Source organism: Dipteris shenzhenensis, chromosome 1, assembly GCF_047967505.1.
Source record: "Dipteris shenzhenensis isolate YYH24624 ecotype China chromosome 1, Dip_SZ_1.0, whole genome shotgun sequence".
Classification (NCBI taxonomy): domain Eukaryota; kingdom Viridiplantae; phylum Streptophyta; class Polypodiopsida; order Gleicheniales; family Dipteridaceae; genus Dipteris; species Dipteris shenzhenensis.
In genome coordinates, this window is record NC_141596.1 from 37528255 (window position 1) to 37542053 (window position 13799).

Sequence of the window (13799 nt, forward strand, 5' to 3'; positions counted from 1 at the left end):
TACTACCTTGCCATTTCTTTTCAGCATACCATCCCTTATGGTATATCTTGCATATGTTTGGCCTTTTCTGGATGCCAGGTCATCCTTTTCATTTTTCCCGGGTTTTAACACATGAGCCTTAGGCCATAAGCTCTGGACAAACTCGTCCACCTTTTGAGTTTCTCTAATCTCGGTCATTAGAGCACTCTCTAATACCGTGAAACTCAGGTTGTGCATAATGAGACAACGCATCAGCAACCTTATTGTCTTTTCCGCTTCAGTACCGAATCGTTAGATTAAACTCCTGCATGAGCTCTGCCCACCTAGCTTGGCGGCCCCTCAAGTCAGGCTGTTTACAAAAATGTTTCAGAGTATCATGATCCACATCCACATAAAACTCTGAACCATACAAATAATGCCTCCATGTTTTCAGAGCATGGATAGCAGCATACAACTCCAATTCATGAGTTGGCCAATTCCTTTGAGAGGGAGAAAGCTTCTTGCTTTCAAAGGCTACTGGCCTTCCCTCTTGAAGGAGGACTGCTCCTACCGCAATGCCACTTGCATCGGTTTCTAGGAACAACGGTTTCTGGGGATCAACTATTTTTAACACCGGTCCTGTGACCACAGCTTGTTTTATGGCGTTAAAACTTTCTTGTTGATTCTGTCCCCATATAAAAGGTACTTTATCTGAGGTCAGATCAGTCAATGGCGATACTATTCCGGAATATCCTTTGATATGCCTTCTATAAAACTGTACAAATCCCAAGAATGATCGCAACGTGGTCAGACTCTGAGGGATTGGCCAAGTTAGTATCGCAGCCACTTTCTTCGGATCCATTTCTACCCCCTGTGGAGTAATTATGAACCCTAAGTATTCAAGCCTAACCATACACAGTATAGTTTTCTTTTTATTTACATAAAGACTGGCTTTCCTCAAAGTATTGAACACTACTCTTAAGTGTTCACGATGTTCAGTAATACTTTTACTGAATATCAGGATATCGTCAATAAAATGTACTACGAACTTTCCGATATACGGACGTAGTAAATCGTTCATAAGCATGACGAAGGTCGCTGGAGCATTGGTAAGTCCGAAGGGCATTACCAAAAGCTCATAATGACCAAACTTGCTTCTGAAAGCGGTTTTATACACATCCTCGGCTCTAATCCAGATTTGATGGGAGCCACATTTAAGATCAATCTTACTGAAAATCACGGCCCCATGTAATGCATCTAGCAAATCATCAATCCGAGCCATCGGATACCTGTGCTTAATAGTGATATTATTCAATGCTCTGTAATCTATACAGAGGCGAAACGTATCATCATTTTTCTTCTTTAATATCACTGGTGAAGCAAAAGGTGAGAAACTTGGTTGAATCTGCCCCAACTTGAGGTATTCTTCCAGTTGTCTACGCACCTCCGCCTCTTCGGTAAAACTCATTCTATAGGGAGGTCTATTTACAGGTTTTCTGCCCCCGGGATCAGTTCAATCTTATGTTGAACTTTCCGCTCTGGAGGTAACCCATAAGGTAGTTCATCCCTAAAACATTCAGAGAACTCCTCTGTTATAAGATTAGCCAGCTTGGCCATCTCACCACGTTGCGCAACATCAGTGCTAACCGAGGAATCATCAACCGGCTCTACCGATGCTGTGCATAGGAATAAAAACTCTACTTGAGCTTTTCGGATTTCCATCACGGAAACCAACGGTCCCTGAGGTATATCTTTCTCACCTCGCAAGACATAAAGCACATCATTCATCTTGAATTGATATACGTGCTTTTTCCAATCAATGGCTGGATTCTTCCTAGAATGCCATGCCATACCCAGGGCTATATCTGCATGAGCAAGCTTGGTCATTTCAAAATCAAGCTTCTCAGCATAGTCCTGAATCCGAAGTTCCAACTGGGTAACCCTTTGGTCCCATACTTCAGTTGAACTTCCATCTGCCATCTTGACTGTATACGCATAGTCAGATGGACTTGTCTTTAATTTCAGCCTCTTCACGAGCTTGGAGTTAATCACATTGTGAGTTGACGCCGAGTCAAACAACACAATGACATCATGATTGGCCACTTGCCCTTTCATTTTAATTAACTCCGTATCATTAAAGGCTGTATACCGTGTTGCTGCGGGCTTAGATAGGATGTTATCAGGTGCACTCGTCACTAACTTACCAACAGACACACATAACAAACAAGGTACTAACCTCTGAGAAGATCCCGCTAGCTGAATCTGCATCTCTTCCGCTCTGGGACTTCCCTGCATCTCCACGTCGCACTCTGAGATCACCATCTCAGCCATCCGACGATCTTTGTTACGTGGACAATCCTTCCACTGGTGAGGTTGAAGGCAACCAAAACATAAGCCTTCTCTCCTCGCTTTTTCCCTTTGTTCTGGGTTCAAGGGAGACTTAGACCAAGCCCGGGCTGCCATTGGGGTTACTTTCCTCTTCACTCCAATGGTGGTACTTGGTTTAGGAGTTTCAGCCGGTCTCGCCTGCTTGGTTTGACCACTCGGCTGCGAACCACTCCCTCTACTGGCCCACTTCTTCTTAAACCCAGATTTTTTTGGTTACCCATACTGGGTTCCGACGTGTGCAAACCCACTTGGCTTGCTGCCCTTGGCATCCTCGTAGTTCAGGGCTATAGCTATTGCATCATCTAACGTGTTCGCGTACTTAGCCCGAACTTCCATTTTTATTCGATCATTCAATCCAAATATGAAATCTTTCACTTGGATTGATTGAGGCAGGGGTTCGTCAACCTTCATTACACTCTCTCGAAACTTATCAGTGTATTCTGCCACTGATAAATTTCTCTGACGAAGGTTCCTATATTGATCCCAAGCTCGGGATGCTTCGTCAGGAGGTAAGAAGTGTTTCCTGAACTCTCTTTTAAACCCCTCCCAGGTAGTGGATGCTATACCATCTTTTTGTTGTTTAATCCACCACCGATCCGCTGCCTCACTAAACATGTGGGTGGCCTCGCGGATCTTGTTGATGTCATTTCTGATTTCACAAATGGCGAACGCCTCGTCCCATTTGTGTAACCAGTTCTCAATGACATCGGAGCTACGGTCGTTCATCCGACCAGAATACTTTTCCGGTCTGTAATTGGCAATATTTTGCACTTTAACCTTCCTAGGCTCGACCATATGGACACTAGACTCTAGTTCCATTGGAGCCTTTCCCTTCTCTTCTCGAGAAGGTCTGGCAGACATACTTTGTATCGCTCTCCTAAGTTCGGACTGCCCTGCATTGGCCTGTAATTGCTGCGCTAACAACTGTTGCAAGGCATCCTCCAGCAATGCAATCCTGCCAGCTAAAGTATGAGCTACAGGACGTGATCCCTGCTGGGTCGGCCGGACTCCTGATTCACCAGGGTCCCTCCTGGAAGCCCCTTCTTCTGCTTCCATTCCGTTCAATGGGTGTTTTGTTTTGTTTGTTTGTTTGTTTTTTAAACACCACTGGAAAACTATATTTACAAGCTGACATAGTTCAGTGTACTAACAGTAGTGTACTAACAGTCTGACACAATTCCCTATACTAGGGAATCCCTGCAATCCCACATTCACACCGATCAGGCATTTAACACAGGCATATATCTCATATGGCGCTTTTCCCTATACTAGGGAATTTCCTGCAAATTGACTCCGACTGAAGCACACAGCCATATGCACAGACATAATCTGTCCCTGCTATAACATTGAATCCTCATGCATGCTGATCATTCACATTATCTTGTCTATGGAAGTAGTGCATCACCCTACTAAATCGAGAAGGGAAAAAAACAACACGAAAATAATGGAGTTTGAAGAGAGCTCCCTGGTCGTTAACGAACAGCTACACTCCCCTTTTGTTCCATGCAATTCTAGTCAACAACCTGTCGTACTCTTGCAATCAGTCTTCAGTTACAGTTGATGTACAGGCTGCGGGCCACCAGCCTGTTCTGCCACGCCGTTCGACCAATTTGTCTGTTGAATTAGTTGGATCAATTGGTCCCCCGCTCACAAACTGCTGCACTCCGTTCCACTCCTTCCCTTGGGCTTTCTATTGATCTACTCACCCACAGAATCCCGACGTCGAAAGACCATCGAGGAACCTTCCGCTCCAACAACCGCTTCAACGCCTGCGCACGTCACCGCTCCTACGTTCGACTACCCGTTTGCGTAGGCTACCGTTGAACGACTAGCGCACTTCTGTCTGATTTCGTTGTAGCTGCGGGAGCGCCACCAATCCTTCGTTCCCTAATTCGTGGACGTCGCTGATTACCAGCCGTTCCATCCAGGCTCCAGACCCGCTGTCCGCCACAATTCAGAAGCTCCAGACCAAGCTTCAGCCACAATTCAAAAGCCTCCGTCAGCAAGCCTCCGTTCGTCACGTCGCAGCATCACCCGGTCAGTCCGTCGATTGGCGCTCAGATCGTTCGACGATCCAGCTCTCTATCGTTCACGTGAAGGTCTTCTTATTCCCTATCTAACTTGCGTAGACCATCGTTGGACGACTAGCCACCAAGTCCATGAACACGACCTTTCTTCGTCACGTATCCCTTGATCTCTCCACAGGCTCTGATACCAAATGTAAAGCACTCTCTCTACTTGCCCTCTACTTTGATCACGGGAGTAGCACCATTAATCACCTCCCAGCCATATCTCACCAAGGCTAACGAGCAGACAGAGATCTTCGTTGGTCAAAATCAACGTGAATAATTCCCTTCTCTTCTCTCTCTAGCCTCAGCAAGCCCCAATTCCCTAGATAGATCTAGATGCCACATGTCATCCATATAGGGCCTTGCTAATGTAACATTCCACCCCTCTCTTGGGATGCATTAATTCCTTTGCCCCTATGCACAATCATTGCACTAGGCCCTTGGCCTTAGATCTACCTAGTCTGGTGCTATCAGCCCTCACCTAGGACCTTGACATTAAATCCCTCCCGATCATTTACATGAAGCGCAAACACATATATTACAAAGATAGATCCTTTAAGGGAAATGTCGACTGATTCTTCCGAGGTCATGCTACCTCGGCTAGAGTGTAACAGGGAGAGATGTCATAGAGGGTGCATGCATATGTGCCTAGTGTGCTAGATGTTCGGATCCCTGAGGAGGGATGGGGACCTCTGCTCGAGAAACGTCTATGAGAAATCCTTGGGGTTATTGCTAAAGAGAATGTTTAGTAATTCCTCCTAATGCTTGCACCTGTGCGCTGGCCTATGGGTTGAGGGGAGGGCTAAGCGACTGGGGAGCTGAGTGATGGGATGAGTAGAGGCTAGTGGTAAAACTTCCATAGAAGGAAAGAAAGAAAGATGTATTAATGTCTGCAGGAGGCCTCGCGTGCCTATGAGACAAAAGTGCAAAACCAAAAGTAACTCATACAAGCCGCTATGGGCTGAAGCAAAGGGATCACTAAGGCCCTGGCTGAAAGCTAAAGTGCTAAACTAGTGAGCAAGTGCTCAGAGCTAATGCTCCTAGTACACACCTACGCTCCATATATCCAAGTACCCTGGTGGCTCTCTGATGGGATGTGAGGAGCTCTCGTATATCTGTCTGTCGAGCTATGTCTTGAAGTGGCGGAGGGCATGGTCTCTGTATTCGATGGGCTACAATCAAGGGTGATGCCTTGGTCTTTGGCGGTCTCCTCTGAGGAGGACTGAAATAGACCGGACCTCAATCGTGCGTGCTTTGGTCACTCCCCGTGCTGCATGTGGTCTGTGTGCCTCTCGTTTGGCAACATCGTGGGGGTGGCTCTCACTGCTAATCCAGATGCTCTCATCTCATCAAGCTCCTCTCCCTCAGCCTCTCCCGTAGCTGACTCAGCTGCAGAGAAGTCTGTAACATGTGTCCGTGCTCGATCGATCTCGGTGACATGTGGCATCGCCTCTTGCTGCTCTCTGGTTTGTCGCATTAGTATGTCTCTCAGATGCGACAATTAGATAGAGCCCAACTCAAACCTGGTCAGGAAAATGGATCAGCCGTGTAAGCGGACCAAAGCCATGCCCCTCCTGAAAGAGGCAGTGATATCACCCTCGGATCTCATAATAGGTTGGGCAGACACATAGAAAGTGCTCCTCTTTCTCGACCTCCCCCATCGGGCATAGTCTGCAGATCCTCTGCTCGCTGGGTATGCCTGTAGCTCTTCTTGCCTCAACTCAGCTGATGTGAATACTCTGAGACCCTCAAAAAGTGGTCATGGTAGAAGTGGATCTTGGTGGGGAATTCCTCTCCCTCCCAAGCCCTAGATGTATGAAGCTAGAGGAGGTCCAAGCGTATGATACGGTTGATCTCATCCCGTGGGATCATCTTAGATGGTGCATCCATGCTGTACTGAAAGGGGGGAAGTCGGTTCATTTGAATGCCGTGACTACCAAACCATGTGGATACCCATGCGTACCATGCTGTATCAACACCGCTCTCTGCCAATCGCATGGAGGACTCCAATACTAGCCTCGGTAATCTCCACTGGGGTAGGGCCCATACTTTGTGTGGACCCTCACATTAGAACTGCAGACATATCCTCTCTTTTCAACGTGGGGAGACAGACCATTAGAGTGACTATAGCGCTTGTCAAATGACGGGCCACCTCATGAAGGCTCCATAGGAGGAAGGGACATAGACAAACCCAGTGTCAGCATCGATTTAGCACTAATTTTCTTCTTCGACGCCAGCCCTCACTAGATCCAGAGCCACTATCAGATGAGGATATGCGGTTTGGAGTCGGGCCTTTGTTTGGAGCACCGTACGGGCAGTTGCTGGCAGGTAAGTGTTTTTTAAAGGTCAAATTTGGACACCTCTTACAGGTAAGAGGCATTCCAAAACTCCTTACCGTAAGGGGCACGCTTCGGATCCTACTATGGAGGTTTGTGGACAAGGATGTAATGTGTGCGACACGGAAGCAAAGGTTGTATATGAAACATGATCGAAATTTGTACCTGAGACTATAGTTACTAGGGAACGGGAACGTTTCGGGAAGGGGGAATGGGAACCGAAATGCCACGTCATACACGACACATCATCATATGACAAAAAACTATGTTATAAAATGAAAGAAACTAACATTTTACAGCTTTAACTTTATATATAAGCTCTAAAATACCCTTTTGGAACTTTCCAAGAGATTTTTTTTTTGGGGACGTTCCGGGGCTACTTCTTGGAACGGCGTTCCAGACGTTTCGGATGTCGGAACGCCGTTCCCTGGTAACTATGCCTGGGACTTCTATTGTGTGGGAGAGGGGTCCCACTAACCCAAATGAACACTCTAAAAAGAGTTATATGGCTTTAATATATTTACATGCATACTTTCTATCCAAGCGCTTCAAGAACAGTCCCACAGATTTGTGCTTTAGGAAGTGGAAAATTTGATCCTGATCATTTATGTTCCAATGACATAAAATCTGTAATGGGACCGAAATTGCAGCATTTAAGGATTTTGTGTCAACTACATTTGAACGTTAGACGGTTTTCATTACTGCTTGGGGATTGAGTACTGGTAGGCCAAAGATGTTATTTTTATGTCCCAATTTGAGCATGCCAGAGAGTTATTACAAAAATTAAACAGCAAGGCAACAAACATCTACCCCGATTGAGGGAGGAGTCAAACTCACCTGGATGAGTTGGAGAGTAAATAAATGGCACAATGATGCTAGAGGTGGTGACTTACATCTGCATGGGATTTGTGTGGACGCAAATCCATGGCTGGGATAAATTTTCCTCAGTGAGTTAAAAACATGTATGATGTATCTAAAGGTTTATTAAGAAGAAACTCAGATGTAGTGAAGCTGAGCATGAGGCTGCAAACATGGCCACATCAAAAGATTGGTGTTTAACTTTGCTCATGCGAAAGGCGAGGCAACTTCCCTTCAGTATTAAGTCAATGGGCAATTGCTAGTGCTGAAAATTGGTATATCATGTACATACACAACACATTGAGGTGCAGTTTCACAATACCTGGAGAGACAATAGTCAAGAGACATTGATATCGTTTATTGTTTATGGAACAATGGAGTGCATGTGTTGTGGGTTGTTGGAGCTACGCATGCATTTGCATGTGTTTTTCCCTGGACTTGTTGATGGTTGCGTCGACAAGTCTTGGCAGGGCAATAAAGTATAGGTTATTTTGACAATAGGGGCAGTGTCGCTAACAGGCAAGGGTTGATTTTTTTTCAATAAAAAGATTTTCCCTGATTTCAGACAGTGCAGTACCATATGCATGGGTAAAATAGGGTAGCATACACCTTTCAGCCAAACACTGATTTGAATACACACTTGAGCTCTTTCGAACTCGTTCCTCTCTCTCCTCACCTTCGTACACACACTTGTCGACCTGCCTGACTATTGCCCCAAACATTAGAGCATTAGCTTGTGTTTGTAAGTCTTATGAATCAGGAAGGATATCTTAACATTTTCCTTTTACAATAGGCTTTCCAATTTCATTAAGAGAAACCCTTGTGATATTCAGACATGGAAGTTGATCATAAGAGGGTTTTAGATATAAACAAGTGCTTCATGGATGGAGAAACAGTATGCACTTGTTTGACAAAGCAGATTAGCAAAATTTTCCCTTGGAGTAGATATTAGCGGTGCCTTTCCTCCAATGCCATCTCAATGCATTCTCTTATAGAAGAGGAAGGAGGTTCAGTTGTTGTAACCACCCCTAGTGGATCCTTTATGCTCTGCTGAATATGTACTGTTTGTGTTTCTTTCTTCAACTGAATCATTTTTAAAATGGGAAACAGTTGAGAGGCCTTTTTTTCCCATGACAACACATTATCCAGATATATAGGAAAGAAAGACGACTGGCTATTAGTTTTTTCTCAATGACAAGACAGAAGACTGCACCACCTAGCTGCACAACCCTTGTACCATGGGGATATAGTAATCTTAAGTTTAGTTTGTCATTTTATCCACATAAATCAAATCTGTTCATTTTTGCATCTTTTATTCACAAATATTTTAGTAAAAGTTGCGTGCAAATGGGAAGGGAGGTTAGAAAAACAGACAAATTGCTGATCTTTTAAGGCATGTATTGATTTCTATCTTCCCCTTTGGACTCTGTCTTTTGCAGAATGTGCCTCTGTTCAGTACTATGTTTGGAAGTGGCTCTGTTCATTTTCGTACTGCCCGTTCCTGGATGCTTCGCCTTCTTTTTTTTGGCTTGAAAACATCTTTTGATACTCATATTTATCGTCGTCGATTTATTCTAGAAATTCTTATGAGTTTCTACACTTCACCTTTGGGGGACCAGCATACTCGGGAATGGATCTTACAGGTACTCTATCCCCCTCTCACTGAAGCTGCCTTTTTGAATTTAAGATTTTGCCCAAGCTCCCGTGCAGCTTTTGTTATAGCAGCTAAACATGGGACCTTACGTTGATAGAGAAAGCTTACAGAAATAGTTTGTATGGTATATTAAATTTTTGGTAGATAGGATAGGAACAAAGGATACCCAGGTTGAAGATGTTCTAGAATCTGATATCAATGGGTCGTAATGATGACTCCAGGTTGTACACAGGGCCTCAAAGTTACGGAGCTTTGTGCAGTACCTGATAGAGCATGCTGGCTTACTGTCCTGGCTCAGTTCAATCACCATAAGCAATGGAGCAGCCAAATCAGGGGAATATGCTGTGGGGATCTCCTTTGAACTAGCTATTGATGCTCTAAAGGTAAGTTGGCAGTGTAAACTTTCGATTTGTCACCCTAATCTCTGTATACCTAACTGGGTAAAGGCTCATTGTACTTTTGAGAATAAGTCCTATGGACTCTGCAAAGGATTTCTACACTGTAATTCAGTCTAATCTGTGTGGAATGCCTGTTATCTGCATTGGCCTGGAATATTACTGTGAAGGTTCCTCAAACCACTATATGATTGGAAAAATTAATTCTTGTAATGAATGTTTATGAAATTTTTTGAGAGGAAAAGAAATAGGTTCTTTTGATCTGAAAGTATTGGAGCCTACTGGCTCCTGGGGAAATTGATACTAGCTCATCATCCAAATTAAATAGAAGGGAGGGTTTGTATGTAAATCACAGCAGCAAACAATCCATATTGGTTTCCTACATACCTCTTGGAGCGACGCAGCGCTCAACTCATATATTTGCTGGAGCCATATGTGTTTTGTACCCACTCTGGACTGAAAGTTCAGGTGCACCCTGCACATTCACAATGGAATATTGATTCTCAGTACTGTAATTACAAAATGCCTGCAGGCAATTGCAGGCCAAATTACAACAGGTGAAGTCCAGCAGGAGTGTTTAGTTACACATATGGTTCAGCTGTGCTGTAATCGCCATCACCTGCTATTTGCTTGTGCATTTGCGCTGATGACCTGGTGTGTCAAATTTCTTTACTAGACAGGCTTTACTGCCCTTCATGCTGCCACTGAACAATACAAGCGCTCACTTCTCAGCTCTATATTGCAGTCATCTCTCAGCTCTCTTTAGAATCTATTACTCCTAGCTTTCACTCTCTCACTCACACAGTAACCTTGCATCCCGGTGGACAGCACAAGCCTCTTCCTTGCCTTGTAGAAGTGCCCTACATAGTCAGTGTGGACAGCATCACGGTCTTGGTATTGTTCGGCGTTGCCTCTCAGGTCTTTGGGTCTGCAATACGTGTGCACAGTGTACTCTTCAGAAGCACGTTTCTATGCTCTCTCGAAGAGTGTTATATGTATTTCTTAGTTCTCCAAGTATAAATCAAATTCTCCCCTGATTGGGGGAGGGGGCCCTCAGTGGGTATAGGGACCCAATTGGTTGTCGACTCCATTCTCTCTCTACCCTTATCTCCTTTCTCTCTCTATGGTGCATAACACTAATTCCTCGCTAAAGGTTTAAAGAAGGTCTTGCTGTGATTACACAATCAGATTTTACATTTCATTAAGAAGCAAAACTTTTATATTAGTATTGAAAGTTGTATGCCTTAATAAAAATAAAATTTGAAACTTTATACAAACAATTTCAAAGTTTTGTAAGCATTTACATCTTTGACTTCAAATTTCAAAAGAAAATATACAAAAGCGTACTATATTCTACCATGATTTATGTTAATATATTATCTATAAAACATCCATGATTTGGCGATCTCTCACTTGTTTCTGCACTGTCTCTTCGGGGATTTGTTATGTGGTGGTGCCTAGTAGTAAGTTTGCCATTGAGTGGCAAGAAAGGGCTGGGATTTCTTCACTATTATAGCCAAGGGTGCATGTTGTCATGTCGATCGGGTTGCAATGGTATAGTTTGATGGAGTACTTAAGGCCTTGGAGGTGCATTGCAAGTACATGTATGCAAGACAACAACTTTTTTTCCCATGAAAATGACTTCTATTAAGTATGAAAACTACCCGCGTGAGCAAGCTCAAAGCGGAATTACATCATGTTGTGCATGAGGAAACCCCCTAAAATAGGGAATAGAAAACTCCAAATGAGCTGGAAAGAAACCAAGGTTGAGGCTGAAAGTACCACCTCAACCCTGCTGTAGTCGCTAAGGAAAGGGGGGATGTAAAGCTCTCTATACTAGTCTCTACTGCAGATCACGGGAACAGCACCATGATTCTCCTCCCAGCCAATTCTTACTAAGGCTCACAAGCGAGAGATAGAGATCTACGTTACCAAAAACTACTTGAATCATTCTCTTCTCTTCTCTCTCTAGCCTTAGCAAACCCCAAATCCCTAGATAGATCTAGATGCCACATGTCATCTATATAGGGCCTTCCTAATGCACATTTCACCCCTCTCTTGGGATGCATTTAATTCCTTGCCCCTAGGCAATATCTCAGCACTAGGCCCTTGGTCTTAGATCTATCTAGTCTGGTGCTATCAGCCCTCACCTAGGACCTTGACATTAAATCCCTCCCGATCATTTACATGAAGCGCAAACACATATATTACAAAGATAGATCCTATAAGGAAAATGTCGACTGATTCTTCCGAGGTCATGCTACCTCGGCTAGAGCGTAACATTCCTTCCCTCTTCAGACATCAGCGTCCTCGATGATAAAGTCTGGGAACACTCTCCGCAACTGATATACGGATTCCCAGGTAGCTTCGGATAGAGGCTGACCATGCCATGCAACCAACACCGTGGGTATCTTTCGATTTCGTATTTGCATTGTTCCTCGGTCCAGGATTCTTGTTGGTTTGCGCCTTGCAATATCCTCTATCTCCTGAAATAAAACCACACCTTCGATTAGTGAGTCACCTGTATGTAAAAATTTCTTTAAGCGTGAAACATGAAAAACCGGGTGCACCTTACACCCCTGTGGCAATTCTAATTTATAGGCTACACTGCCTATTCTCTTTAGAATTAACCACGGCCCACAGTATCGAGGTGATAACTTAGCACACTCTCCTGAAGTCAACGACTTCGAGTGCGAAGGAATTCTGAGAAAAACTTTTTCTCCTTCTTCAAATACTCTTATAGACCGATTTGCATCCGCATACACCTTGGCTCTATCCATAGCCTGGCGGATATTAGCTCTTGCAAGTGCTAGCATCTCCCGCATCTGAACTACAAAGTTCGCGGCACTAGGCACTTTCTGAGGTACTCCAACTATAGTCGGATTGGCTGGTCTATAACCATAGTTCAGCTCCAACGGACTGAACCCAGTAGATGAATGTTTCCTATCATTGTAGGCAAACTCCAACAATGGCAACCACTTGTCCCATGTATGTTGCCTCAATGACACATATGCTCTCAGCATATCCTCTAAAGTCTGGTTGACTCTCTCCGTCTGACCATCCGTCTCAGGATGATCCCCACTACTCATTCCCAACTCAGTCCTTAGTGTCTCAAATACCGCTGTCCAAAAATGACCGGTAAATCTAACATCTCTGTCTGACACTATGGATCTAGGCAATCCATGCAGACGAAATATATGTCTAATGAATAAATCCGCCACTTGTGGGGCACTAACAGACTCTCTAGTCGGAATGAAGTGAGCCATCTTGGTTAGACGATCAACCACCACAAGGATAGAATTATAGCCTCCTTGTGTTGCAGGTAGCCCTACAATAAAGTCCATGGAAATGCTCTCCCACTTACTTAGTGGTATTTCCAAGGGCTGTAAAAGTCCGGGTGGCTTCACCCGCTCGGCCTTACTTACCTGACACGAGAAACACCGTGTCACATATTCATGAATATGCTTTTTCATCTTTGGCCAAAAGAAATCTCGCTTCACGAGATCATATGTCTTCTCGACTCCTGGATGTCCCGCACACGGGCTATCATGGCATTGTCGAATGACTCTCTGCCTGAGATCATTCTGACCAGGTACTACAACCTTGCCATTTCTAACTAGCATACCATCCCTTATGGTATATCTTGCATAAGTTTGGCCTTTTCTGGATGCCAGGTCATCCTTTTCACTTTCCCCGGGTTTTAACACATGAGCCTTAGGCCATAAGCTCTGGACAAACTCGTCCACCTTTTGAGTTTCTCTGATCTCGGTCATTAGAGCACTCTCTAATACCGTGAAACTCAGGTTGTGCATAATGCGAGACAACGCATCAGCAACCTTATTGTCTTTTCCTCTTCGGTACCGCGAATCGTTAGATTAAACTCCTGCATGAGCTCTGCCCACCTAGCTTGGCGGCCCCTCAAGTCAGGCTGTTTACAAAAATGTTTCAGAGTATCATGATCTACATCCACATAAAACTCTGAACCATACAGATAATGCCTCCATGTTTTCAAAGCATGGATAACTGCATACAACTCCAATTCATGAGTTGGCCAATTCCTTTGAGAGGGAGAAAGCTTCTTGCTTTCAAAGGCTACTGGCCTTCCCTCTTGAAGGAGAACTGCTCCTACCGCAATGCCACT

At 44.4% G+C, this 13799-nt stretch overlaps 1 protein-coding gene across 1 annotated transcript in view; it reads left to right on the forward strand.

Annotated features, from left to right (window-relative positions):
* LOC147905777 (uncharacterized) overlaps positions 1-13799 on the forward strand; it is a 137936-nt gene that overhangs the window by 39030 nt on the left and 85107 nt on the right. The window contains exons 9-10 of the mRNA XM_087376923.1: positions 9049-9252; positions 9485-9646. Coding sequence (XP_087233049.1) covers positions 9049-9252; positions 9485-9646 — 366 coding nt within the window. The remainder of the gene's footprint in view (positions 1-9048; positions 9253-9484; positions 9647-13799) is intronic.